Consider the following 27514-nt stretch of genomic DNA (forward strand, 5'->3'; position numbering starts at 1 on the left):
CACGAGGCCGTCGTATTATGTAACAACTTACTAATGTACAATTGGGCGGACTTCAATCCGCGAGCAAATTTCAAACCCAACATCTCTATCTTATTCCTGCTTAAACTCGACCTTTGGCCAGCTACGTACAGTCCGTACCACGAAATGCTGTTGTATTGTGTCAAATGTGTTTTGGACACAACACAATAGCATTTGGCGGAGTCAAGACTCAAGACTCCTAATATCTGGTAAGCTTTCTCCCAATGACGATCCACTTAGCACTAGTAAGTATTGTCCCTGACGGCCTGACTGGTCAGACCACTTGCTGCACGCGTCTAGGTTACTATGTAGCAACGTATCACAGCAGTTGCTTTTACAGAATCAACAAGCACCTCCTGGTGGACAACGATCGAACAACAATTTTTTTCTGAAAGCAAGAACCTAACCTGGTGAGTCTTCCTGATAAGCGGATTCAATTGTCATGTCATAAAATGCACCAGGAGTATTCTGAAGTCTATGGGACCCCGCAGGAGAGATGCCACGCGAGGGGCATGATTTAGAGACTAATTGAATACATTGACACGAAGTCCATTTTCTCTTGTATAGGATATCATGCGAAGTCGTCTTCTTGATGTGAGTAAGCACGTGAACTTCATCGATTGGAATGCTCACGGTTTCCACGTCAGTGAGTTCGACATCGTAAACATCATCATACATAGCAATCCACCATGGATGACTATAATGTTGTCAATCTTACATCGACATCTATATTTTCCACTACGTCGTCGAAGGAAATGCCGTTGCGGTACCAAAAACATTAATTCAATATGCTGAGGCCTAGGCGAATGTTGCTGCGTCTCTTCCTGCGACTTATTCTTGAAATCAGTTTCACGGATAGCACATGATATGAATCCGTTACCCGCCCCAAATCCGGCTCATCTTTTGCAGCCGAGTTGTTTATCTGGTTTTGTGACTTCCGTTCGCCCTCGGAATTCACTTGCCTCCGAACGAGGTCTCTAGTACCTTTCCCAAATTCGTTCAGCTTTGACGATTTTGGGTGTTGCTGACTGACCAGGCGCTAATTTTTACCATTTTGGTCTACACATACCTGGCAGGGCATGTTTTTAACCTACAAAGACCGGTGCACTCCATTATGTGGTGACCTTATGTGGCGAGTATGCGGTCATGTTTGGATTACTTACACTCTACCTTTATGCCCTGCCTAGCGAGCGGTTACCGGCACTGCTGCCATGGCATGTGTTTATCGTTCCCTTTTCCTGCAATGTAAGCACCAACCCAAAATACGGATTTGACCGCGAAAGGCACGTCCACTATAAAGGCGGGTATGTACCAGAGTAATCTATTGCTTATGTCCCCAACCTACGCCTAGTGTATCCAGATTTACAGCATGACTTCTCCTGTAACCTATACATCCACTCTTTCCGACTCTGAGCCTACGGAATTCATTTTACCTGACCTTGTCAATGATATCCATTATCCCCTGCGACTGAACCCTCGCTATTATCCAATCTCCCGCGCGTCTGAAAAATGGCTTCTTACCGGAACACATCTCACAGAGTCCGAAATTACCACATTTATGGGTTTGCGCGCAGGTGAACTTGCCGCAGCTTGCTACCCTGATGCCGATGCTTTCCATCTCCGAGTCTGTTCAGATTTCTTCAACTGGTTGTTCAATATGGATGACTGGTTGGATGAGTTCGATGTCGACAGTACGTGGAGAATGCGTGAATGCTGCATTTCTGCGCTTCGTGATCCCATCAACTCAGAGACAGAAAAACTCGGTGTAAAGATGTGCAAATCGTACGCCGGTTTATTGAGTTACATTTTCATTAGAGACTGACCGTCTACATATTAGGTACTTCAGCCGCTTTAGGCTGACCAGCAGCTCTGGCTGCACTGAGCGGTTTATTCACACAATGGACCTATTCTTCATTGCGGTGGCTAAGCAGGCAGACGATCGTGCCAAGAAACGTATCCCTGATCTTACATCCTACATCACCGTGAGGCGAGACACGAGCGCCTGCAAGCCTTGTTTTGTCTTCATTGAATATGCAGCTGGGATTGATCTACCTGATGAAGTAATGTCACATCCAGTCATGATAGCCACGGAAGAGGCAGCCAATGATTTTATCACTTGGTCCAATGTGGTTTCTCATTCTTTGTCAGACGTCGTCGGCACTGCTGACATCACTCTTGACAGGATATTTTCTCTTACAATGCGGAGCAATCTCGCCATGATACACATAATCTTGTTGTTGTGCTCATGCGCGAACAAGACCTGAATTTGCAAGGCGCTCTAGATTATTCCGGTTGGATGTGCAGGGGTGCTATCCAGCGCTTTGAACACAACCGCGCTATCCTCCCCTCATGGAGCAGAGAGCTTGACAAACAGGTGGCTATTTACCTCCAAGGGCTGCAAGACTGGATGGTTGGTGTGCTTCACTGGTCCTTTGATTCCACCCGCTATTTCGCGAAGGACGGACATACAGTCAAGCGAGACCGTATCATCAGGCTACTTCCCAAACGGCCCTTGTGAAGCATATATCGCATCGGTTTTCATAGGTGAGGTTCTTTTTGTCTTTTCTGCATTGTGGAATTCACTTTAACTGCAACAGCTTGTACAATGTATTGTCTACAGCACAAACCCGACTCCACAATACACGCCTTAGAATAACCTGGTTCTATACATGGAAGCAGCATCTTGGAATTTAATGTCTTCTATCTGTGTTTGTCCAGGCTTTCCAAGTGGTACTCGTACATCACAGCTGTATGTACTAGAATAGCCTGTCTCAACGAATAAACTGAACAAAAGCACTTGAGTACTTTCAGTCAACTTGGTCAAACACACGCACAAATAAAGGTCGCATCAGCTGCCTGAAGCGCTTGGTCTGAGCTCAGAATAACATGCTACTCCAATGACCATCGGTGTTAAATCTCAATGTTTGAGTGAAGTGTTCTGATCATTATCGACAGGGGCCCGCATTCCATCAACATTTTTCTAGCCTGGATGGATAATTCATGTCGGCGCTACACGATATGTAGCGTACAGGACTGATGTGTTATTAACCCTCTGGGCTTCTACGATTACTTTCACTCCTTTTCCTCTCTACTCAGACAGAGGATATGATAGTCCTAACGTGGACATGCTCAGATGGGTCTACAGAAATTTTTCCTCGCGCACAGGTGCAATCATGTACTATCAGGCATCTGGCCTTCCATGAATACAGGTTCGTGTTCAGCTAGATGATGACCAGATATTCCGTGAGCACATCTAATGGTTGGTCTATCAGCTGTCCAGGCTTAGACACGTACTTTGAACAGCAGATTATCATCCAAAGTGACTCATGTGAAAACTTTCAAGTGATCATCTGCTTGCCCTGCTCAGCAGGATGTACTCTATTGAGCAGGACCCTGATGTCTTGCGCACGTACTGCGATCACATCGTTAAATGCTGTCGTAGTACGACTGTGACGTAGAATCAATTGTATAGGTGACTTATGCAGATTCTCGTTGTATATTAGCATCGGCTTCAAGGACTTGGTTACATTTTAGCTTGCCACTTGGCGCAAACGCGGGTGGGTAACTACTCCGTTCCAGTAGTAAGACGATAGGAAATAGGTTTGCCTAGGCCTTTCAAAAACACCACATGTTAAATATGTACCACGACGGATCCTCGACCAAATTCGCATCCCTGCAGACCGCTCAGTGGCACTCGGCAAGCATTTCCTACTGCTGGTTGGTACACATGCACGCTTGCGCTCCTGGAAGATAATCGATTTCACGCTAGTAGTTTCTGCATCGGAGTCGGCCACGAGCTTAGCATGATGTTCTCGAACGCTCAGGATGAGGCGTGGTTTCAGCACAAACATCTGCACGTCCAATAAAATCGGAAGAGTACCAACAAGTATCTGAGTTCCGATAGAAATTGAATTCTGCAGAAATGATGAGCAGTGGTGACACGTAGATCTCAGCGAAGGGTTAACGCACCATGAGCTTTGGAGAGAGATGTAAGCTCAAGGCAAGAGACACAAACAAAGTTAGCACGTGCGGGACCTGAGACAAAAGATAACCACATCGACATTACAAGCTCACCTTGCAAAATAAAGCACGTGAGATCGTATCAGCACTCCGAAACGGTCCCCGATGATTGATCCTGTCATTGGACCGAGTCGTCGCAAGTCGTGAAAGTGTTTCACAGCAATCCAGAGTGAAAGACACAGTGCGATGACCCCCAAACAGTGTTGAGCATCCAAACCATCGAGGCCAGAAGGTGGGCTTCCTCCACAGCAGCGGTGAGTATCCAAACTGTTGAAACCAGAATCTGAGCGTCACCCGGCGCCCGCAGATGCGAGACCACGTACATACGTGCCAGAGAGTATCAGCTCCTCTGATGTTTGTCCGATGAGCTGTGTTCTTCAAGTCAACAAGTAAAAGACTATCGTTCAGCCTCACTAGGCGCTTGTACTAATATACTATCGCCACAATCAGCATGACGGTTGCATGATGGTGATGGATAGCTGACTGTACCTGTGATATGCCATCAGGAAAACCTTCCCTCTCTAGTTGGAGCTAGTTTGGTGTTCCTAATAGCCGAGGGCATCGTGAAAACGCTGCGCAACTGCTGCGGCGACTGCCACGACCACAATTCAACACAATGTTCGTGACGGACAAATTTTAAAACCCAACATCCCTGTACTTCATTCGGTCAGAAGTAAAAACCTACTGATGCAAATGCTGTTTTGTTTTGTTTGGATGCTCGTAGATTTCCATCCTTCCTTTGGCGTCCGACTGGACGGCCCACAGTGCTAGCATTTGGTCCATTCTACCCTTTCGGACGGCCACATTTACGTTTCTCTGTCGGCAGTAGTTAATTGGGATTCACGGCGGTGAGCTCTCGGGTTGACTGTTGCGTCCAACCGCGGACCACGGTCCAGGTCGAGGACAAAAACAGATTATTTGGTTGAGTTGGTGGTATATTTACGGTTTTATTTTCAAACCCAGTTGACATCAGTCACGGTTCAACTCAAGTTCCACTGCCTTTTTAAAAGAATCTCTATTGTCCTTTGAGGTCGAAGACCCTGTGTTGGACATAGCCCTGTCTGCAGGGGGCTTACTCCTGCCTAAACTAATATTTATGTATGGTACTTCGAAGCACTCCAATCACCTTTGCACTCTTTCGAATGGCAGTACATGGATGTTCGGTCTTCAAGTTCCTCTTCTTGGTAGCCCGGGCCTCTGATTCTACTTGGCTTGAATCGCAGCGCGTTTCCAAGATTGTTGGTTCCTTCTGCTGATGTGTTCATTCTGGTCACCATAGCGATACTGCACAGCTGACTGTGCAAGCTGATGACAGCCTGCAAGCACTTTCTGCACCTGCCAAGCGTTCACCCTTCGCAGCATTGTTCCGCTGTTCTCGCGTTTGATTTGAACTTGGTGTCGAAGTTGTAGGACGAAACCTATCTCTGAGACCTGCCTCTCTCTGGGGCCTCCTCAATTCCGCAAGAAACACCATCCCATGGACTCATCCGTCATCGTTGGAGGGTGGCCCCCCGGTCCTAGAGGCTGTGGTGAGAGGCCCCAGCGTGTTATACCATGACAAACCTCTCCCACCGTCATCGGTATCCTCCCCCTCTACTCCTTAACAACAGTACTGCAGGCCACCTTACGGACTCATCCGTTGTTGTTAGGAGAACAACCCCCACTGGTCTTAGCGGCCTCGTCGAGAGCCCAACACACTATGCCAAGATTCTCCCGCTGTCGTCGGTGTAGTGACCTTTGCATATAGGGCTGGTCACCGTAGGCCGTACAACGAGATTATACGGTGCTGTAGTATGGTTACCGCACGTACCTTCCAAGTCAAATTTGACGGTTGCGGTTTATGGTCATTTGAGAACCATGTATCACCTTAATGTGTATGGCCGTGTGTAGCCGTCATACGGTACGTATTGCCTTTCGAGATCATCACTGTTCTAGTCGGTGGAAAAGGGGCAGGTATGGGTTGACAATTCTCCAGTGGGGTCGGGCTAATTTTAAGAATATGAGAACAGATTCCTTGCCAAGAAGCTTCGCAAGCCCATTCGGAATTCTGGAGCGAAATACAAACTGCCCTCTGGGATTCATAAGCTACTTTCATAGTGTTTGGCGTTACATAGGAAATGTTAATGTAAAAAAGTTCTTTCTTCATTTTGTCTTGAGCTCATTAATGTCGTGGCATAACGAATCGATTTACGAATAGTTCGCTGAGGTCAGGTTTAGCAATGGCATCACTTCAGAGATTCCGGCTGAAATCAGACCTTCACTCCATTCTACCTCTCGACCGAAGGTAAAACATCCAATATCAACATATCTCTGGCACCCACAGGCGTCAGTTCGAACTCGCAGCCATGGGAGCGATCGGTAGATAGATTATCGAGCAAGTATAAGGTTGAGGTATCTTTTTCTGAGGGAGCTCACATTGATCAAAGTTCCCGTGGAATTGAAGCCGTTATCTGACAGATTCTGACTGCATGCTTTCTAGAATAGTAGGGCCAGTCGGACGGAACACACGAATCGGGCAGACATTCTTGCGGAGCTATGTGCGCTTTAAGCCTATGAGCTCCATCGAATGGCATCCTCAGGAGCTCAAGCTTCAAGAACCGATCACCGACATTTACGCTTTCTTTCGAGGTGTTAGTTCCATCCATAGTTTCGTCCATGGTCGGCTTTGTAGAGCAATCGCGAAGATCCCTTCTGTCCTCTCATTCTCCATGCAGAGATATCAAAATTTCGATAGCCCGTTCACACTTGACTTGTGACTCTTGAAGGCCTTATTCTTTCACATCCTCTGATCCGCTTTCATCATCCTTACCTTTGGGTGAAAACGTTGTTCGTGAGTTTTCACCATACTATCAGAAATTGGGACATCACATCATCCTGAATCTCCATGTCAAGCGCAATCCATCCGAGCGATGGGAGCATCAGACTTGATGGATAGATGAAACTAATTTTGATTTGCCAGGGTCGCCTTCTATGCAAATTCGCCGCAGATACCTTGAAAGCCATGTCAGATTGCATGCGATTCCAATGCAGAATCAGTGTCCTGTGCCACTTCATTAGTACCTGTCAGACGAAGCTTGCCAGCCAGCATTTGTCGATGTGTCTGATATTGCTGACGTCCGTTTGATAACCCCTGCAGAACACGATTTCCCCACCCCATATACACAACTATTTATTAGGGTGTTTACCAAGGGAGAGGAGCTTCTCAACTGCATGGGACACGCCATACACGTTGGCGATACCTGGTTCAACAAAGTATTGTCAGTAGCTGTTGAAGAAGAGCACGAGAGAGAGATGGATGGCTTGCTTAATGTGCAGTGATTACCAACATATCAGCTTCTTTGTTGATCTATTTCACAGGCATATCAAGTTGTAGTGATATCAGAGGGTTATCACGGTCCTTCCGATTGCAGACGTTGTCGATAAGCTCATGCCGAAGGCGAAAATATTATATTCGGCGAGACTAAGTCTCCTTGAATATGATGTGGCACCACAAAGTACTGCTAGTCGGTACATGTACACGCTCCTGTAAGACAATCGAAGTTATACTAATTTCTGCATCGAAGTCAGCCACGATTTGGGCATGATATTCTCGAACGCTAAGGATGAGGCGTGGTCCCAGCACAAACATTTGCACAACCAATAAAATCGGAAGAGCACCAAGAAGTATCTGAGTTCCAAAGGAACTTTGATTCTACAGAAACGATTAGCAGCGGTTGCACGCAGATGTCAACAACGGGTTAGCGCACCATGAGCTCTATAGAGGAAATTGTAAGTTCAAGGCAAGAGACTCCAAGAAAGCTAGCACGCGCGGGACTTGAGAAAAAGAAAACCAAATTGACATTACAAGCTCACCTCGCAAAATAAAGAACATGAGATTGCATCAGCACTCTGAAACAGTCCCCGATAGTCGATCCTGTCGATGGACCGAGTCGTCGCAGGTCATGGAAGTGTTTCACGGCAATCCAGACCGAAAGACACAGTGCGATGACCTCCCAAATAGTGTAGAGCATCCAAGACATTGAGTTCAGAAACCAGGCATTCCCCTCAAGTGTAAGATGGCACATATATGTGCCAGAGATTATCATCTCCTCTGGTGTTTGTTCGATGAGCTATGTTGTTCTTGGAGTCAACAAGTACAGCTTACCCGCTACAGTATCCTTGAGTCCTACTGCTGCCATTACTCCGCAGGCGATGTTAACAGCCAGGAAGATAACAACAAGGATTAACAGGATCATTCTAGATCTCCCATACATAGTATGCAATCGAGCAATCATAATGACTTGCATCATGTTTCAGTCGAGTCAATATCACAGTGGTATTGCAGCTGAGTAACTCACCGCCCAACATGGCAGTCACGACCACACATGTCATATTTATTGCGCAGTACAAAATGTTACCTGAAACTCCCAATTAGTGATCACCCTCGTACTAGGATCAAACACCCCAACTTACACCTATTCAACCATTATGTCGAGCCAAGTTCAATCGTCAGAATCTCACTCACCCCTACAATGACTGTATTCATTTGGATGGGCATGATATGGTTGCGTAATACTCACTGCATCTGTCAGCGAGATAAATGGCGCAAATGCTATGTGCCGCCGGTCAGAAGAATCGAACACAGCGCATACGAGACATACCCAGAACATTGGTGCTATTTGTCAGAGATGAACTATTAGCACGGTACCAATCCGTTGGCCTCAACACATACACGGAAAATAATATTCCAATATAACGTATCTAAAACAATTTTGAAGTCAGCACAACTTGCCACCACGCTATAGCACAACATGATGTACGAACAGCCAAATACAGCACAGTCATGAGAGACCTGCGTTGCTTCTGCGCGAAAATTGTTGTATTTGTTGTTTTTCTTCTGATATGGAGCTCTGTCACTCACCCAGATCAGTTCAACCTATAAGATTATTCTTAGCGAGTTGGCTGTTCCGAAGATGACATCGACCTACCTCTCGTCCGAGTGTTAGTACTGGATATCATAAGAATGTCAGCAGTTTGCGAACACTGTCTTGCTCACCCCAATCGTATACCACCACGATGCCGGCAGCAACTGCGAAACTGCAAGTCAATGTTAGATCGAGACATCTTAACTTATGCGACAAACCTAGCCAATAGCTGAAAAGAACATTCGAATTGACTACTGGCCACCAACTGGGATCATTCGAGACTACGGTCATATTCGAGGGATGGGTGAGCGAGTGGGGGATGTTGCGGTGTGTAACGATCTAGTGTTCGTGTCAAATATGCTACCGTTGAGCGCTCCGAGTCAGGGCTCGTAATATCACCAAAACCGGCATGACAGTTGTATGATGGTGATGGATAGCTGGTTGTACCTGAAGTTTCATCAGGAAAACCCTCCTTTAGTTAGAGCCGAATTGAACACGGCAAATCATGCCAGTGCTCTATAGTAAGCTAGTGAAAACGTTGTGCCAGTGCCACTAGGCCTGTGTCTAACATATAAGCACGAACATATAAGCACGAATAGCCGCCGGGTCGGTGTCAATTGTGTCCAACCTGTCATGCTGTGCTGTTCATTTGCAATTTATTCTCCTTTTGACCTCCAAGTTGCTCTTCCATTTTGTTTCACGAACTATAGTCAGCCATACATTCTACACCATCCAGCACGCCGTACAACACTCACGCAAGCTCACATCCTGTTACCACTTCTCATTGCTCCTTTTTTGCCAGTGCTATATGGTGACTACCTGTACTTTTCATGAATTGGTCGCTGCGTCCTGTGCTAGTTCACTACCTGTCAGACGAAGCTCGCCAATCAGCATTTGTCAATGTGTCTAATCTTGCTGACCTTCATTCGATGACGCCCGCAGAACGCAAAATCCTCACTCCATTTACTCAGCCGTTTATCAGGGTGTCTGCCAAAGGAGAAGAGCTTCCTATCCGGTGATGTTTCATATATGTTGGCGATACCTTTCTTAACCAAAAAATTGATGTCAGCGAGTTTTTTGTTTTTTTAATCATTCAGTACATGCTCAGTCAGTGAGTGTTGAAGAACAGCACGACGGAGAAGATGGACGGCTTCAAGCTTGATGTGCAGTTATCAGTATCTTCATTGATTTATATTTATTTCAGAGGCATGTCAAGTTGTAGTGATGTCGCAGGTCATTCGCTGTGCACATTTCAATATGTCCAAGTGTGTGATGATCATCGAGAAAGGAGTGTCTTCGATGGTCCTCTGAACCAAGAACACATGTAGATTGCATGAGCTTTGGTGCAATTTTAGCCTCATAATATTTTAACAGTACATGCTTAGAATTGAAGAAACACCCGAACCGTCTCGCAGACGGTTGTCGATAAACCAATGCCGTAGGTGAAGAGATCAGATTCACGGATATCAAGTCCTTAAATATGGTGTGGCACTACACAGTACTACTAGTTGATACATACACACGCTCCTGGAAGACAATCGAAGTCATGCTAGTTTCTGCGTCGGAGCTAGCCACGATTTTAGCGTGATATTCTCGAATGCTAAGGATGAGGCGTGGTCCTAGAACAAACATCTGCACGCCCGAGAAAATCGGAAGAACACCAACAAGTATCTGAGTGCCCATAGAAGTTGAATTCTACAGGAATAATTAGCAGTGGTTACACGTAGATGTCAGCGACAGGTCAGCGCACCATGAGCCCTGGAGTGAGAGTCGAAAGCTCTGGAGAAAGAATCGCAAGCTCAAGACAAGAGACACAGACGAAGCTAGCACGCGCGGAACTTCAGCACAGAAAAATCACCACATCCACATTACAAACTCACCCTGCAAAATAAAGCACGTGAGATTTTATCAGCACTCTGAAACAGTCCCCGATGGTCGACCTTGTCCGAGATGAACCAAGTCGTTGCAGGTCCCGAAAGTGTTTTACAGCGATCCAGACTGAAAGACACAGTGCGAGGACCTCCCAAACAGTGTAGAGCATCCAATTCAATGAGTTCAGAAGCCAGACATCTCCCTCATATCCGAGATCGCATATATATGTGCCAGAAAGTATCAGCTCCTCTGGCATTTGTCGAATGAGGTGTATTCTTCAAGTCAACAAGTAAAGCTTACCTAGTATAGAATGCTTGAGTCCTATTGCCGTCATGACTCCGCAGGCAATGTTAACAGCCAGGAAGATAAAAACAAGGATGATAAGGATCATTCTAGATCTCTCGTACATGGTATACAACCGAGCAATCATGATGACTTGTATCATGTTCCAGTCGAGTCAATATCACTGAGGTATCGCAGCTGGATAACTTACCACCCAACATGGTAGTTACAACCACATTTGTCCCATTTATTGCGTAGTACATGTTATTACCTGAAACACCCAATTAGTGATCATCATTGTAGTAGGATTACACGTTCCAACTCACACCTGTGTAGTTATTATGTCGAGCCAAGTTCAATGTTCAAAATCTCACTCACCCCTACAAATGAGTGTATTCATTTGTATGGGAATGGGATGGTTGCGTAATACCCACTGCATCTGTCAGCGAGATAAATGGCGCAAATGCTATGTGCCGCCGGTCAGAAGAATCGAATACAGCGCATATTAAACATACCCAGCATATACACACTGATCGTGAGAGGTGAACCATTAGCACAGTGTTAATTTGGTGGCCTCCACACATACACAGAATATGGTATTCCAATATAGCGTATCTAGACCATTGGGGAATCAGCACAGCTCGCCAACCACGCTATAGCACAATATAAGGTACGAACAACCAAATACAGCACAGCCATGAGAGACCAACGATGCTTCTGTCGCGAATTTATGGTATTAGTATCCCGATATGCGACTCTGACACTCACCCAGATCAGTTCAATCTATGACACCGTTCTCAGCGAGCTGGCTACTGCGGCGATAATATCGACCTACCTCTTGTCCTAGTGTTAGTGCTGGAAATATCATAAGAATCTCGGTAGTTTTCGAACACTGTTCTGCTCACCCCAATCGTATACCACCACGACGCCGGCGGCAACTGCGAAACCCAAGTCAATGTCACTAGATCGAGAGGTCTTGGTGCAACGAACATATCCAATAGCTATAAAAAACATTCGAATTGATTTTCGGCCACCAACTGGGATCATTTAGGACGACGGTCATATTCGAGGGACAGTGGGTGTGAGCAAATGTGGGTGTGTAACGATCCTGGTGTTCAAGTTCGTGTTAGATATACCACTGTTCAGCGCTCGTACTATCCATGATGGTTACATGATGGATAGTCGGCTGTACTTGTGGTCCAACACCTCTTCTAGTTAGAGCTAATTTAAACATGGCAAATGACACAATCGTGAAAATGCCGCGGGCATCTTGAACTTCATGCTGCGCCACTACTGCGACTGCTGCGGCAACTGCCGCGACCACTGGCGCATCAACTACACAGCTTACTGCTAGTCACTGACTCCCACATGTCCTCCAAACAAGCCATGGATTCGAGCGCAAGCTTGCCACTTCTCAGCAACGTCGCTTCGTCTCTTATCGCCTCCTCAGTTCCTGTTGGCCCATTGTTCCATTAAGAAGTCTGTCTGATAGGCTCTTCGCACTCTTTGCTGAATGTTAGCTACCCGATCTATGTCTCTTTTCATCGTTCTAGTCCAACCATGTTCTTAGAAGACCCCAATATTCTGCTAAATGAATCGAACACTCACGTCCGTCCCGTTTGCCGGCAAACCCTTATGGTGAGTTTCCTCTGAATATTGCGGCTATTCAAAGAATGAGATTCAGTCGGCGGGGAGCATCATACGTGGGCACCTGTTTCATCGTTATCCATGCCTCCTACTGTTGCATCTCTGGCCAAAGGTACAGTGAAAGTACTTGATCGTGATGACCTTGACTGTCGGCTCGTCCACTCAGAGTAGCGGTGTCCGGCCGAAGCTCGTATGGAGTTAACATTCCCAGTCTCCAGATTTCAGTTGATCTTTCTGCCCTCGATCTTGAGGACACCTCGGGTTAGCTTGAGTGTGTCGTACAATTGCATTTGATTATTCAATTTGCCATTTCTATTCCTCGATCGAAGCTTAGACTATTTGGTAGCGAGCTTCGTGCTGTGGTTTCCCTGGCTGCGGCAGACTCGGACTCCCTAATTTCTTTGGCTGCTGTAGGCCTTTGGGACCGAGCACGTTGATTGAATGGTCCGCGTGTGGAGGTTGACCATCATTTGATACAGAACGGGTCAGGAATAAGATAACGTACACCTTTGCGGAATACAGATTATTCAAAGCCAAGAAGTGCCCTGCTCACCAGTAGTGCTGCTCATAACAATCCTGAAATCCAGCCTCATATCCAGATATCAATAGCTATTCCGACCGCAAGACTATCAACACCCTTCAACTCTTCACCAGTCCAGAATCTCGTGCCAATGTTAAGCTCGCTTAGATTGGGGAGCGTGAGTGCGTTAAGAAAGGTAGACAATGGATCTTGAGGGAAAGGAGAGGAAGAAAATATTGCATAAGAACTTCAGTAGGTCACAGTTAAATGCGGCGTAAAAGGGGGTTTAACTCAGACGCGAATAACACGTGATATGGTCCGTGCACGCTTACGTGATTCGTTGATTGTGGATTCATTTTGCAATTTCTATTTCCTGATCGAATTGTACTGGACTCGTTGTCTATGGCTGCCGTTGACCTCGTCCTTCGCCGTTCCACCCGAATAGCACAACACCCTCATCATCATCATCATCACCATACAACTAAACGACGTCCTTTGAATAACTTGGAAGAACTACATACTTCTTCTACAAGCGAGAATGACGAGCTCACCCCACGTGCACTCAGAGCCCTCAAACGTCAGCGTCTAGCTCTTGACTCGGACGGTCTTCTACTACCTCATATAGAGACCAACCATAGGAGAAAGAGACGTAAAGAGAATGATAATACGAATGTCGCTCATGGTAACGTCGGCGAGGTGCGTCGACGCATCCGCCAAGTACGAGTCAGAACCCGTGCTCAAAACGTGCCAAAGCCACGCCACATTCCACCTCTAGCACCAACAATCATCGATCTACCTATACAACCAGTTACAACTCAAGAATCCCTTCGTAATGTCCTCGCGGATCAACCAAGTATTTTAGCGCCCAAGGATCATGACGAGCCTGCATCAACGGAGCTCAAGTCGACAACGGAGTCAAAACCCACGACGGAGACCAAGTCGTCGACGGAGTCAAAACCCACGACGGAGTCAAAACAGACGACGGAGACCAAACAGACGTCGTCGTCGACGCCACTCGACCTTGACTCTTTAATCCCATTAGATCCTTTACCCGAATTCCCTCCAAATGACCCATCTTATACCAACTCTTCAGACTTTGTGTCAAATCCGACCTTCTCCCCTCCCGCAGATTTAAATCCTTTCTCTTCAAATACAATCCCCTTTCCATCATCTCAGTCCGGTCCTTTCGGGTCGAATTCATTCCCAACCTCCTTCTCCACTGGCTTCTCTCACCAGTTCATCCCCCAACCCGATTTTTCTCACTCTCAAGACAATGCCTTTTCAAATACAGCATTCTCTGACCAAGAGTATACCAATGGATACAACCAATCCAACGGATACCCCCAACAACGTATGTTCTCCTTGTTCATTCTTACCATCATCTAACACAACCCCAGCCACTTTCTCGCAACCAAACTCATTTGACTACACACCCGCCCCACATCGCGATCGAGAAGTCAACATCTGGAAATTAGCATGTCAAGAACGAGTAGAATTCTTGTTAGTCTCCTAGTTTCATTTTGATTCCACACCATTGACGTCCCCCAGACTTCGTCGTTACGGCACAGACACAATCAAAGCCCTCGTCGCATCCGAGGCACGCGCCACTTTCCCCTCCCCATCCACCCACTCCTCCAACACCCGTTTTCGTCTCTACACACCCGCTTCCTACCTCGAACGCGCAAGCTACACCTACAAGTCAGCTGCATTTGAAGCTATTGATTTTGATATGGATGATGAAGAGGATGAAGACGAAGATTTGGATGAATGTGACCTTTCTGGCGACTATGATGATGATTATGATGATGAGGAAGAGGATGCAGAGGGTGAAGACGGATTGTTTTCGATGGATGTTGAAGGTGCCAAGGCAATTGCGACGCCTTGTGTCCCGGCGATTGTGACTCCTACGGTACCGAATGTTCCGTCAATCTTGCCGCCGATAGCGCCTACACCGCAGAAACAGGCTACATCACCTCCGAGATCTACATCGCCGCCTGGGCGGTCTTTATTGGACACGATGCCTATTCCACGCCCTTTGTGTGCCTCCCCGCCGTGTTCCCCTCCACGTCGAACGCCCTCTCCTCCGATTCCCCAGCGTCTTTCTACCCCTACATCAACGACCACACAAACGCCTTCCTCAATCCCCGCATCTCCCCCAACACCAACACCCCCACCATCACATCCAACACCCACTCCCCAAACACCACCACCGATACACTCACCCCAAACGCCACCCCAAATACATTCTCCCACCCTCCCACGCACTCCACCCCTCTCCTCCCTCCACGTAACCCTCCTCTCCGAGCCTCCCCGAGCATTCATGGGGCGCGGCACTCCTCCTGACAGGAGACGGTTGAGTGAGTGGGGGAGGTGGGGATGTGTGCAAGTATATGGGAAGAGCGGGGAGAGGAGACGGTTGAGTTTGGGACATGGGGGAGATCATATGCATCTGCAGCCCATACAGTGTGGAGAGAACCTGGGTATGGGTATGGAGCAACTGCGCAAAGAGGATATAGCGAGGCACGAGAACCCACAACCACTGCAACTCACCGAGCACCAACCTCCACACGCACCTCAACAGCATGAAGACCCACATCCGCATCCCAACCCCCACGAAGACCCACCTCACACACATGCCCACGCCCACGCCGTACCAGGCGAATGGACAAGTTTTTTATTCGCAATGCTTGAAGGGGACAGGACGGGAAGCGCGGGGTGGTATGAGCTTGGAGCGCAGGGTACGCAAGGGGGCGGTGAGGGCATGGGTGCCGATGGTGTGCCGCAGAGTATGACTATGGGCGTTTTAGGAGGGGCACAGGGTATGGTGGGGAGTTTAGGAGGGACGCAAGCTGGATTAGGCGGGACGCAGAGTCTCGGTATGGGGGCACAGAGTCTAGGCATGGGCGCGGGCGGGCAAGGAATAGGAATGGGCTCGATGACGCAGCCAGTTTCCATCGGAGAAGCGGATAGTACGCTGAGATTTGCGCTTGGGTGAATTGCGCTGGTCGTCGTTCGCTGGATTGGAGCACTCGCGGTCCACCTCTTTTGTTGTATGCCTTGTTGTACCTGCATTCACCTCCTCGTCTTATTCACCTCATCACATTCACCTCATCGCCACAGCCTTGTGCACCTCATCACTATCACACAACCCACACATCACACCCGCCCCAAAATCCCACACACCACGACTCAACACAATATCAATGTAGCGATAATTTGTCCTGATCCACATCAGGATTACAGGATTTTTGGTTATACCAACGAGCCCGTCTGAAGTTCATCAGGCGAGCTCGGTGAAGCTGTGAGCTCACGCGCCGTATACGTGCGCTATCGCAGGACCGGGCGCGTTAGGCGCGTATCATCTCAACCACTGTATCAGAAGAATTGATTATTCCCACATGGGCTTTGTACCTCGTTGTACGCCTGTCCTCGTTGTATGCTGCCACCTCGTGTTGTACGGTGCCACCTCGTGTTGTACACTACCACGTCGTTGTACGTCTTCCGCTTGATGCCCAAGCCCGCCCAGATGCACTGTTATACATGCATATCCATTTACCGACATCCTTGTACACATCACCCAATTGCATATATGCACAACACGATCGCCATTTGCACACGACCACGACCGTCATCTACGCCTAACCCGTGTTAATTCGCACTCAGGCTTGCGTTGCGCCCACTCCACATGTTAGATACAACTCCACTCAACCCCGCATGTTATCACGTACACGTCCAATAGGCTTGTGACCAGCCCATCTACGAGCCAAGCCAGTCTACACGTCCACATTCACATCCATTTTGTTATCGACGTCAATGCTTTCTTTCAAATTTTGGATCGTGGAGAGTTCATAATGGTATAGATATATATTATGTCGTGACTGGTCGTTTTCATTTGATGAGTGTCGTGCATGCAATTTTACGGATTTTTTTTGACGTGTGTGATGTTCGATGTGTGGCATTCGCCAACGCTCAAGATGGATTGAAGCAAGGCGACCATATACCTGTTTCGTGTGCGCAGGTCGACCATTACCTTGCACAGGACGGAATGGTTTGATCTCATCACTTGGGCTAGCTATGACAGACAACGATTGAATATTGGTGTGGGTAAATGGGTCCTAGGTGAGATTCATGCATGAAGAGTTTGCGGAGGAGAGGTTGGGAGCTGGTTTGAGCCAAGCGCATGCGAACGACGTGTCACTTGTATTTATCAATTGTCAGAATTGACAGGCCCATACGGGGTTGAGAGGTCGAGGGTAGGTGGGAATATGGTTGCGGGTGCTTGATATTTTGGATTACACATAAAACTTCGCCAAATTTTGAAGTTGTGCACCGATCTTTATGTTAGTTTAAATTTCAAATATTTTCTTCTCATTGTGTACAACATATAAACCTGTCCTAAATATCGATAACCCCGATGTGCACCCAACATAATACACAAGAGGTGCACCGGTGAGGTCTCCGTGCATTGGTAGCCGGCGTTGAAGCTTGTCTAAATTTTAATCAAAGGCCGCGGCGCTACCTTCGGCGTTTGCGGAGTCAAAAAATGAACCAACCAACTGCTGTGATAGAATTGTGCTTACAGTACTTTCTGCAAGCAACGCCGTTCCAGAATTCACACACTCTCTTGTTGCCTCACTCGCATCGGTCATGGAAGACGAGAATCGACCTGCGCGTGAAGCTCGACGGACAGGCACATCAAAGCTAGAATGAACGACTATCGTATTTGGTCTGGACTCTGCCTCCATCGCACTTAAGTATATATAAGTGTTGCTCCTGTAACAGATCCTCCAGACACATTCTACTACCGCATTTTTCTTCTTCTATAACTACCTTATCACAGACGCGCTACTTTCCCTTTTCCTTTTCCAGCCCTTCACTCTCTGTTTGTTCGTCCAGGTGACTGATACGGCGATGCTGTGATAACCTCTTCAATGCCATGGTGTCATCGACCATCTGGCTTGTATGAATCATGACCATTATTTTGCTCAGTCAAATGACAAGTTACTTTCATGTATCCTTTCTTTATTGGCTACCTGGGCTTCGACACGCTACTCCAACTCCACTGCGAACTGCATTGATGTACGTATATAATAGTCTCGTTCGACAATCTACACTGACGGACATGCTACTAGTAAGACTTCGACAGGCCGTATATGCCCAACGCACGATTCTGCAAACCACTGTCAGTTCTTGATTTTGTTTTTTGTTTTGCTCCGTGCTCAGATATGTGATAATCCAGGGCATTCACAAATGTGTCAAATTTAAGGATCATCAGCCGTCTGAGCTCGGAGATCATACATGCTACTTCTACTTTCCTTGATCCGTGAAATAGTCGCATCGCGCCCCACCCGAACGGCTCAGATGATGACACAGTAGATGCGAAAGCCGTTGCATAGCAAGCTATCTGAGCTTCTATAGATCGTGCGCACTTATTTTGCTTTCGGTCTTGATATTCAAACAGCTGACGGATGGTAGTTCTCACGAGTGTGGAATTCTGGTCTATCAGCTGTCGGGCTCAGATCCAGACCGCTAATGTACTACCTAGGCGAGCAGATAACGACCTGTGAACCGAATACTTTCTAATGGTTATCTCTTCATACTAGGGCGACTCTGATTAATATCAGCGGGTGTATTGTATGTATGCATCTCGCTCGGTGCGTTACTCTGACAGTCGTGCTATTTGGCAGGTTTTGGCTAGCTGTAAGTTGTTTATCCTATTCCACTTTCGAAAATATGTACTAGGCTAACTATCGATACAGCAGCGCTCTTGATTGTTGAAGGCAATCCCCCATCTGAGAACGATGAGCCTATTTATCGATCAAACCATATACGTCAACACTCAAGGTAAGCATTTCTATGAGCTTTCGTCTAGGATATGCTCTGACTCCCTGCCGTTCACTTATTTTCTCATCGCAGTCCATTTATATGGACAGCCCAGATGGACAACAGGGAAACGTTAATTACCATTGCTTTATCAGCCATCTGGTCTTCCGCGAAACTTCATTTTCAACAACAGAACTTCCCCTTCGTACCCCATTCGCTCGATTCCACCGATTGGTCCAGATGGCTATTGCGTTACCACCCATCTGAGCTTCGGTATGCTACTCGGGGTGCCAGTGGTCAATGAAGATGGTGTAAAACATTGGGTCCGTATCATATTCTGGTTCGATGCTTCACACTGAGGGACGTGCTACTTTCACTATGGATGTCAACAGACACGAGGACCTGAATAAATACCCGACGCACTATTCTAAGATCACTGTCGCTTCCTTTTTTCGTGCTTTGTACTCGGACAGCGGATAATCAGGGAATTTGTCATTCTCGGGCCATCAGCTGTCTGAGGTCAGACACGCTGCTTTGACTTTCCTAGTTCGTGGAACTTTCACGTCACATCCCACATGCCTAACCCAGATAGATGATTGCAGAAGAGGACAGCATAAGCAGGACCGATCGCATCTGAGTCATCAACCATCTGACTTCACGCGTTTCGCATTCACTTCTTCATTATCATCTGTATGTTCAGACAGCGGAACTCCACAGACACGTAGAATCAGCCATCAGTATATTTCAATATCGGCAATCAAGGACGAGGTTGGTTGCTAGATAAATTCAATTTGCTACTTGGGTCAAATGCGGGTACTTCGTTCCTGTAGCCATACAACAAGAAATAGGTTTGCCTACAAATATACTTCGAAACCTCATATGTTAACTAAATACCACGACAGATCCACAACCAAATTTCTCCTCCCTGCAGACCACTCGGCAAATATTTCCCTACACAGTACTGCCAGTCGATACATGTACACGCTCCTGGAAAACAATCGAATTCATGTTAGTTTCTACATCGGAGTATGCCACGAGTTTCGCGTTGTATTCTCGAACGCTAAGAATGAGGCGTGGTCCCAGCACAAACATCTGCACGACCGATAAAATCCCATCAACACCATCGAGCGTCCCAGCTCCCATAGAAGTTGAACTCTATAGAACCGATGAGCAGTGGTTACACGCAGATGTTGGCGACAGGTCAGCGCACCGAGATTACTTCAGAGAAACAAGCAAGCTGGAGGCAAGAGACACCAACAAAGCTAACATATGTGGAACTTGAGCAGAAAAATATAACTGCGTTCACATTACAAGCTCACCTTGCAAAATAAAGAACGTGAGATTGTATCAGCATTCCGAAACAGTCCCCGATGGTCGATCCTGTCGATCGGTTGAGTCGTCGCAGCTCACGGAAGTGTTTCACAGCAACCCAAACTGACAGACAGAATGCGAGGATCTCCCAAACAGTGTTGAGGATCCAAATCGTGGAAAACAGAAGCTGGGCGTTCACTTCAAATTCGTAATTGCACATATATGTGCCAGAGAGTATTGCCTCCTCTAGTGTTTGTCCAATGAGCCGTGTGTTCCTCATGTCAACAAGTGAAGCGTACCCCCTACAGTATCCATCAGTACTATTACCGTGATCACTGCGCAGGCGATGTTTACAGCCAGGAAGGTAATAACAAGGAACACAAGCATCGTTCTAGATCCCTGATACATCGCATGCAACCGAGCAATCATGATCACTTGCATCGTATCAATCAGGTCAATATCACAGAGATATTGCACCTGGGCAACTCACCGCCCAACATGGCAGTTAAGACCACAATTGTCACACTTGATGCGTAGAACGTGGTGGTGCCTAAAACTCCCAATCAGTGAATCGCCCTCGCACTAGTATAAAAGACTCCGACTTACACCTATTGAGTCATCACGTTGGGCCAAGTTCGATGGTTGGAATCTGACTCACCCCTACATATGAGCGTATTGATTGGATGGGAATGAGATGGTTCTAGAATACTCACTGTATCTGTCAGTGATACCGATGCCATAAGTTCTGTGGCCCGCCAGTCAGAAAAATGGAACACAGCGCATATGAGACATACGCAGAACACCGAGACTGATTGTCAGACATGAGCTATTAGCACAGTGCAAAGCTGTTGTTGATCTCGACACATACACAGAAAACGGTATTGCAATATAGCGTATCTGGCACATTTTGGAGTCAGCACAAGTTGCCCACCACGCTAAAGCACAACATGAATACGAACAATCAAATACAGCACGGTCATGAGAGACCACCGTTGTCTCTGTCGCGAATTTATTGCATGCTCTTGTTTTCTTCCGATACGGGACTCTTGTCACTCACCCAGATGAGTTCGATCTATGGCACCATTCTTAGCGAGATGGCTGCTACGGCGATGACATCTACGCACCTCTTGTCCAAATGTTAAGACTTGAAATATCATGAGAATATCAGCGATTTTCGAACACTGTCCTGCTCACCCCAATCGTATACCACCACGACGCCGGCGGCAACTGCAAGATCGCAAGTCAACGTTAGTTCTAGACATCGTGATGCGACAGACCTTCCCAATAGCTAAGAAACATAACCAAAATCATTTTCGGCCACCAACTTTGATCATTTGAGACGTAGGTCATATTCGAGGGATGGGTGTAGGCGAGTGGGGAAGGTTAGTGGTATATAACGTCAGCGTTCGCGCTAGATATACCACCGTTCAGCGCTCAGCGCTCAGCCCCTGTATCACCACAATCAGCATGATGGTGATGGATATTTGATCCCGCCCTAAGGCGCAGCAGCCCCACGATTAAGTACTCTTATGGAATAAGGGCCATTCTGCGGTATAGCACCTCGTACACTTGGATCATTGGGCTATCATGATTATATCAAAAACGACGAACAAACATATGACAAGGATGGAACGAATCTGGTCTAGAACGCACTATATTCAATGTATCGTGCGCTTGATGTGATGGTGATGTTATTGCACTGCCAGATACATCATGATTGATGGTTCGTGATTGACATATGTTGAATACCTTAGATACGACACTATCCTCAAATCGAAAGAGAAATTGCACACGGGAGATAATAAGCCTGTCAATAAGCCTGTGACACGCTAGAAGCCCCATTTCTGATTGTATAGGCCTGATGGTATCATGTTGCAGTAAGCTTTCATCCTGTACGAGTGACTCCGTCGGATAGGAAAAGAATTTAATGGCAGACTGCAAAATTTACACGTTGGAGCAGGGGCCAGCGGCCTGAGCAAGAGCAAGACAGACAAGCTATGATCATGATGCAAGCTTAACACGAGGCTGAGCACGGTCTACGTATTGACTAGTGTTTGGACCGCGGAGACCCCGAATCTGCAGTCTCCTACTTCAACGTAGTCTGTCTCCCGCTTACGCATATGACTCGAACATGGGAATCGAGGACACGAAATCTGTGCCAGCACTTAGATTCGTGACTAGTCTGACGTACGTCTTTTGGGAATTTTGAGCCGAGCTCAGACAGCACTGCCCAACCTGCGATTGTATAACTCAATCTACTCTGAGTCACAGATTCGAGTTCCTACAGGATTCCCTATATATATCCATGCCTATCTAATCTTATACCTGTGGGAGTCTGCATTCAGAGAACTTTGGCCCTCGCGTCTTGATCAAACATCTATTCTAATGTTCAAGGTGGGCTTTCCCTATGAGATTCCGTCTATGATAAGCTCTAACTCTCTGCGACCCGATATCCTTCCCCTCAGTCATTCGCCCCAGTCCTGTCCAGATGACATCGACTCTCTCGTTCGACACTTCCACTTTGAAACTCTTATGGTCGTGCTTAGCAGGATGGACTGTGTTTTGCAGTCACATTGATAAACACCAACGTATGTGTATTATCCAAGCTGTTCAACGAACTAACTGTTGCATACGGAGTCAAAAAGATTACAAGTTCACTGCCAGGATACGAGCATTCAAACACATACTACCATATGGCTTCGACCGGCATCTACACCTTAGAGTGCCAAGATCACTGTTTCGACCCAAAAGGCGGGTCGGTTCGACATCCGGAGTGGATTGCTATCTACGATGGCGATCCAAGCGACGTATTGGAGGACGAGGAACTCATGAGCAAACATGCCTATAGATTCCTGTATCCTTAGTGGGAGTCTCGAACAATCAGCTGTCTGGATCCAATTTTCGATAGTCAGCATCCACGAGATTGGTGTTCGCGTTTGAGGATATCCCGTCTAGTGGTCTCTATTTCTTGGCTGTGATTCCCGTCTTGGCCTTCTAGACTCGTTCCAGGTTGACCCAAAGGATTCCCAGCTCCACTTGGCAATTCCTGGTTTCGTACCAGAGTGGCTCGAAAGGCACCAATGGCGCATCAGGTACCAGGAGGAGAGCGGAGGTCGGACTCTGAGAAACGGTGCTTGATCTTGCCAGTGGTCATACCGAGGCTTGGAAGATCTGGATATGTTGAGGCGCCACTAGTGCTCTTACACCTTGGGCATTCGCGTGTTCGGAGATGCGACTGGGACACCGGGGGCTCCCGTAGACTAGATTGTAATGTCCTACATAGAGTACTACTCTGCAAAGGACAGAAATTGGAATTTAAAAAAGCTGTCCTCCCTGGAGACCACTCGACAAGCATTTCCCTATACAGTATTGCTAGTCGATACATGTACATGCTCCTGGAAAACAATCAAATTCATGCTAGTTTCTGCGTCAGAGTATGCCACGAGTTTCGCGCTGTATTCTCGAACGCTAAGGACGAGGCGTGGTCCCAACACAAACATCCGCACGACCGATAAAATTTCAAGAGCACCTCTGAGTATCTGATCTCCAATGGAATTTGAATTCTATAGAACTGATGAGCAGTGATTGCACACAGATGTTGGCGACAGGTCAGCGCACCGAGATTTCTGGAGAGAGATCAGCAAGATGGAGGCAAGAGACACCAACGAAGCTAACACGTGCAGAACTTGAGCAGAAAAATACAACCACGTTCACATTACAAGCTCACCTTGCAAAATAGAGAACGTGAGATTGTATGAGCACTCTGAAACAGTCCCTGATGGTCGATCCTGTCGATGAGCCGAATCGTCGCAGCTCACGGAAGTGTTTCACAGCCACCCAGACTGAAAGGCACAGTGCGAGGACCTCCCAAACAGTGTTGAGCATCCAAACCATTGAAAACAGAAGCTGCTTGTCCCCTCCATATACAACACCGCATACATATATGCCAGAGAGTATGAACTCCTCTGGTGTTTGTCCAATGAGTCGTGTTCTTCAAGTCGACAAGTACAGCTTACCAAATACAGTATCGTTGAGTGCTATTGCCACGATTACTCCGCAGGCGATGTTTACAGCCAGGAATATAATAACAAGGAACATAAGCATATTTCTAGATCCCTGATACATGACATGCAACCGAGCAATCATGATGACTTGCATCGTGTATCAGTCAGGTCAATATCACAGAGGTACTGCACCTGGGCAACTTACCACCCAACATGGCAGTCAACGCCACAGTTGTGCCATTTATTGCGTAGTACGTGATAGTGCCTAAAATTCTCAATTAGTGAGTGCCCTCGCACTAGTATCAAAGACTCCGACTTACACCTATGGAGTCATTATGTTGAGCCACGCTCAATGGTTGGAGTCTCACTCACCCCTACACATGAGCGTATTGATTGGATGGGAATGAGATGGTTGCAGAATACTCACTGCATCTGTCAGCGATACCGATGGCATACTTCCTGTGTTCCGCCGGTCAGCAAAATGGAACACAGCGCATATGAGACATACGTAGAAGATGGACACTAGTTGTCAGAGACGAGGTATTAGCACAGTGCAAAGTTCTTGATCTCGACACATACACAGAAAATGGTATTCCAATATAGCATATCTGGAACATTTTGGATTCAGCACAAGTTGCCCACCACACTAAAGCACAACATGAGTACAAACAATCAAATACAGCACGGTCATGAGAGACCAGCGTTGTCTCTGTCGCGAATTCATTGCATGCTCTTGTTTTCTTCTGATACGGGATCCTTGTCACTCACCCAGATGAGTTCAATCTATGACACCATTCTTAGCGAGTTGGCTGCTACGGCGATAACATCTACATACCTCTTGTCCGAATGTTAAGACTTGAAACATCATGAGAATATCAGCGATTTTCGAACACTGTCCTGCTCACCCGAATCATATACCACCACGGCGGCGGCGGCAACTGCAAAACCCTAAATCAACGTTGGATCTAGACATCCTGATGCGACGATTCCACGAACCCGTCCAATGGCTGAAATAAATCCTCAAATTGATTGTCGGCCACCAACTGGGATTATTTGAGACGTAGGTCATGTTCGAGGGATGGGTGTGAGCGAGTGGGGAAAGTTAGTGGTGTATAATGTCAGCGTTCGCGCTAGATATACGTTCAGCCCCCAAATCAGCATGATGGTGACGGATATTTGATCCCGCCCTGAGGCGCAGCAGCCCTCCGATTAAGTACTCTTATGGAATAAGGGCCATTCTGCGGTATGGCACCTCGTACACTGGGATCATTGGGGGCCATTATGATTATATAATTTATATCAAAAACGATGAACAAACAGAAGGTAAGGATCCAACGAATCCAATCCAAAGCGCATCATATTCAATACATTGTGCACTTATGTGATGTTGACGTATTGCACCGCCAGATACTGAGAGACACCATCCTCAAATTGAAAGAGAAATTTCACACGGGAGACAATAAGCCTGTCAATAAGCCTGTGACACGCTAGACTCATTTCTGATTGTACAGGCTGATCCTGATGGTATCGTGTTTCAGTAAGCTTTCATCCTGTACGGATGAGTCCGTCGGATAGGCAAAGAAGTCATTGGCAAACTGCAAAAATTACACGTTGGAGCAGGGGCCAGCGGCCTGAGCAAGAGCAAGACAAACAAGCCGTGATTATGATGCACGAGCACGGTGAAACCTAGTCTACGTATCGACTAGTGTTTGGGCCGTGGAGACCCCGAATGTGCAGTCTCGCGGAACTCCTACTTCAACGTACGTACGCATATAAGTAACTCGAGTACGGGAATTGAGCACACGAAATCTGTGCCAGCACTTAGATTCGTGACTAGTCTGGCGTACGTCTCTTGGGAATTTTGACCCGAGCTCACACAGCACTGCCTAACCTGCGATTGTATAACTCTATCTACTCCCGGTCACAGACTCAAGTTCTTATTACTGTGGCTCTAACTCCCTGCGACCCAATATCCTTCCCCTCACACTCATTCGCCCGAGTCCGGTCCAGATTATCTCGTTGTTTCAAACTCTTACGGTTGTGCTTAGCAGGATGGACTGTGTTTTGCAGTCGCATTGATAAACACCAACGTATGTGTATGATCCAAGCTGTTCAACGAACTGACTGTTGCATACGGAGTCAAAAAGGTTACAAGTTCACTGCCAGGATACGAGCATTCAAACACATACTACCATATGGCTTTGACCGGCATCTACACCTTAGAGTGCCAAGATCACTGTTTCGACCCAAAAGGCGGGTCGGTTCGACATCCACAGTGGATTGCTATCTATAACGGCGATCCAAGCGACGTACTGGAGGACGAGGAACCCATGAGCAAACATTCCCATAGATTCATGTATCGTTCGTGGGAGTCTCGAACAATCAGCTGTCTGGAATCTGGATCCAATTTTTGACAGTCAGCATTCACGAGATTGGCATTCGCGTTTGAGGATATCCCATCTACTCGTTCCAGGCTGACTCAAAGGATGCCCAGCTCCACTTGGCAATTCCTGGTTTTATACCAGAGTGGCTCGAAAGGCACCAATGGCATGTCAGGTACCAGGAGGAGAGCGGAGCTCGGACTCTGAGAAACGGTGCTTGATCTTGCCAGTGATTCCACCGAAGCTTGGAAAAAGGTATGTTGAAGCGCCACTAGTACTCTTACACCTAGGATCCATGCGCGCCGACAGAGGAAGGTCCGTTTGTTCCTGTGGCTCCGAACGAGTAGAAATGAAGTATTTGTCATGATGCACACATCGATCAAATGAATATCTGCAGCGCCTCTTTGAAAATACGGGTGATATCATTGTATGAGGTCATGAATTTTGCAAATGCGGTGCCAGCAGCATGTATGGTTGCTAATCTGGACATTTGTATAAAGTACACTAATAGTTATCAAGTTGACGGTATCGAGTCATAATTCCACATATATATAGTCAACGAAGCGTGGTGCAAGATAATATCTTGTCGGGCGGCTCAAGGAAAGCTTTTTGATGATTTTTCTTCTTTCCATATATCATTTCATCGATTGACTCTGCAACAATGTTAACTCAATCCTGTGTTATTGCTTGGATGCATGTGTCACTTACTCGAAGGTAAATTCGGGCATTCGC

At 46.9% G+C, this 27514-nt stretch overlaps 8 protein-coding genes across 8 annotated transcripts; 3 read left to right on the forward strand and 5 right to left on the reverse strand.

Annotated features, from left to right (window-relative positions):
- Positions 1-1387: 1387 nt before the first annotated feature.
- On the forward strand, positions 1388-2787 carry F5147DRAFT_638702 (isoprenoid synthase domain-containing protein; the record flags this gene model as incomplete). Its single annotated transcript, XM_041432983.1, has 4 exons — positions 1388-1800; positions 1856-2144; positions 2201-2562; positions 2616-2787. The coding sequence occupies 3 exons, from the start codon at positions 1388-1390 to the stop codon at positions 2534-2536; spliced, it is 1038 nt and encodes a 345-aa protein (XP_041290666.1). The 3' UTR covers positions 2537-2562; positions 2616-2787.
- A 704-nt stretch (positions 2788-3491) lies between these two features.
- Positions 3492-4309, reverse strand: F5147DRAFT_275486 (uncharacterized protein). Its single transcript, XM_041428987.1, has 3 exons — positions 4093-4309; positions 3988-4012; positions 3492-3932 (listed from the first exon to the last, which is right to left on the reverse strand). The coding sequence occupies exons 1-3, from the start codon at positions 4158-4160 to the stop codon at positions 3549-3551; spliced, it is 477 nt and encodes a 158-aa protein (XP_041290667.1). The 5' UTR covers positions 4161-4309; the 3' UTR covers positions 3492-3548.
- A 3149-nt stretch (positions 4310-7458) lies between these two features.
- On the reverse strand, positions 7459-9567 carry F5147DRAFT_275511 (uncharacterized protein). The gene is made up of 13 exons (XM_041428988.1): positions 9161-9567; positions 9074-9106; positions 9006-9025; positions 8939-8953; positions 8842-8880; positions 8750-8778; positions 8679-8692; positions 8594-8629; positions 8376-8435; positions 8183-8317; positions 7891-8128; positions 7785-7792; positions 7459-7729 (listed from the first exon to the last, which is right to left on the reverse strand). Exons 1-13 carry the CDS (start codon positions 9231-9233, stop codon positions 7635-7637), a joined length of 795 nt encoding a protein of 264 aa, XP_041290668.1. The 5' UTR covers positions 9234-9567; the 3' UTR covers positions 7459-7634.
- Positions 9568-10376: 809 nt separating this feature from the next.
- F5147DRAFT_275631 (uncharacterized protein) lies at positions 10377-11519 on the reverse strand. Its single transcript, XM_041428989.1, has 6 exons — positions 11423-11519; positions 11308-11367; positions 11115-11249; positions 10823-11063; positions 10693-10765; positions 10377-10637 (listed from the first exon to the last, which is right to left on the reverse strand). Exons 2-6 carry the CDS (start codon positions 11357-11359, stop codon positions 10434-10436), a joined length of 705 nt encoding a protein of 234 aa, XP_041290669.1. The 5' UTR covers positions 11360-11367; positions 11423-11519; the 3' UTR covers positions 10377-10433.
- A 2146-nt stretch (positions 11520-13665) lies between these two features.
- Positions 13666-16258, forward strand: F5147DRAFT_654675 (uncharacterized protein; the record flags this gene model as incomplete). The annotated part of the gene is made up of 3 exons (XM_041433900.1): positions 13666-14614; positions 14661-14763; positions 14812-16258. 3 exons carry the CDS (start codon positions 13666-13668, stop codon positions 16256-16258), a joined length of 2499 nt encoding a protein of 832 aa, XP_041290670.1.
- Positions 16259-19623: 3365 nt separating this feature from the next.
- On the reverse strand, positions 19624-21747 carry F5147DRAFT_808757 (uncharacterized protein; the record flags this gene model as incomplete). The annotated part of the gene is made up of 12 exons (XM_041443405.1): positions 19624-20241; positions 20297-20348; positions 20406-20643; positions 20697-20831; positions 20888-20947; positions 21192-21205; positions 21266-21294; positions 21357-21395; positions 21455-21469; positions 21522-21541; positions 21592-21624; positions 21675-21747. 12 exons carry the CDS (start codon positions 21745-21747, stop codon positions 20038-20040), a joined length of 912 nt encoding a protein of 303 aa, XP_041290671.1. The 3' UTR covers positions 19624-20037.
- Positions 21748-22710: 963 nt separating this feature from the next.
- On the forward strand, positions 22711-23361 carry F5147DRAFT_276036 (uncharacterized protein). Its single transcript, XM_041428990.1, has 2 exons — positions 22711-22791; positions 22863-23361. Exon 2 carries the CDS (start codon positions 22886-22888, stop codon positions 23243-23245), a length of 360 nt encoding a protein of 119 aa, XP_041290672.1. The 5' UTR covers positions 22711-22791; positions 22863-22885; the 3' UTR covers positions 23246-23361.
- A 30-nt stretch (positions 23362-23391) lies between these two features.
- F5147DRAFT_762264 (uncharacterized protein) lies at positions 23392-25656 on the reverse strand (the record flags this gene model as incomplete). The annotated part of the gene is made up of 12 exons (XM_041440577.1): positions 25398-25656; positions 25307-25339; positions 25237-25256; positions 25170-25184; positions 24981-25009; positions 24829-24860; positions 24607-24666; positions 24414-24548; positions 24125-24362; positions 24016-24067; positions 23787-23960; positions 23392-23517 (listed from the first exon to the last, which is right to left on the reverse strand). The coding sequence occupies exons 1-12, from the start codon at positions 25468-25470 to the stop codon at positions 23392-23394; spliced, it is 987 nt and encodes a 328-aa protein (XP_041290673.1). The 5' UTR covers positions 25471-25656.
- Between the last annotated feature and the right edge of the window lie 1858 nt (positions 25657-27514).

Source organism: Suillus discolor (genome assembly GCF_016758755.1).
Source record: "Suillus discolor strain FC423 chromosome Unknown F5147scaffold_43, whole genome shotgun sequence".
Taxonomy (NCBI): Eukaryota; Fungi; Basidiomycota; class Agaricomycetes; order Boletales; family Suillaceae; genus Suillus; species Suillus discolor.

What these genes read in the sequence shown, in the direction of transcription:
- F5147DRAFT_275511 (XM_041428988.1), bottom strand. Translation starts at nt 9,233, where the DNA reads ATGACCGTAGTCTCGAATGATCCCAGTTGGTGGCCAGTAGTCAATTCG. An exon ending in TCTTTTCAGCTATTGGCTAG is followed by an intron (nt 9,107 to 9,160) that starts GTTTGTCGCATA and finishes GCAGTTTCGCAG; the next exon opens with TTGCTGCCGGCATCGTGGTG. An exon ending in TGACTGTGCTGTATTTGGCT is followed by an intron (nt 8,779 to 8,841) that starts GTTCGTACATCA and finishes AAATTGTTTTAG; the next exon opens with ATACGTTATATTGGAATATT.
- F5147DRAFT_275486 (XM_041428987.1), bottom strand. Translation starts at nt 4,160, where the DNA reads ATGACAGGATCAATCATCGGGGACCGTTTCGGAGTGCTGATACGATCT. An exon ending in CACGTGCTTTATTTTGCAAG is followed by an intron (nt 4,013 to 4,092) that starts GTGAGCTTGTAA and finishes TCTTGCCTTGAG; the next exon opens with CTTACATCTCTCTCCAAAGC. An exon ending in ATCTCTCTCCAAAGCTCATG is followed by an intron (nt 3,933 to 3,987) that starts GTGCGTTAACCC and finishes TCATTTCTGCAG; the next exon opens with AATTCAATTTCTATCGGAAC.
- F5147DRAFT_275631 (XM_041428989.1), bottom strand. Translation starts at nt 11,359, where the DNA reads ATGTACTACGCAATAAATGGGACAAATGTGGTTGTAACTACCATGTTG. An exon ending in TGTAACTACCATGTTGGGTG is followed by an intron (nt 11,250 to 11,307) that starts GTAAGTTATCCA and finishes ACATGATACAAG; the next exon opens with TCATCATGATTGCTCGGTTG. An exon ending in CACGTGCTTTATTTTGCAGG is followed by an intron (nt 10,766 to 10,822) that starts GTGAGTTTGTAA and finishes CGCGCGTGCTAG; the next exon opens with CTTCGTCTGTGTCTCTTGTC.
- F5147DRAFT_276036 (XM_041428990.1), top strand. Translation starts at nt 22,886, where the DNA reads ATGACATCGACTCTCTCGTTCGACACTTCCACTTTGAAACTCTTATGG.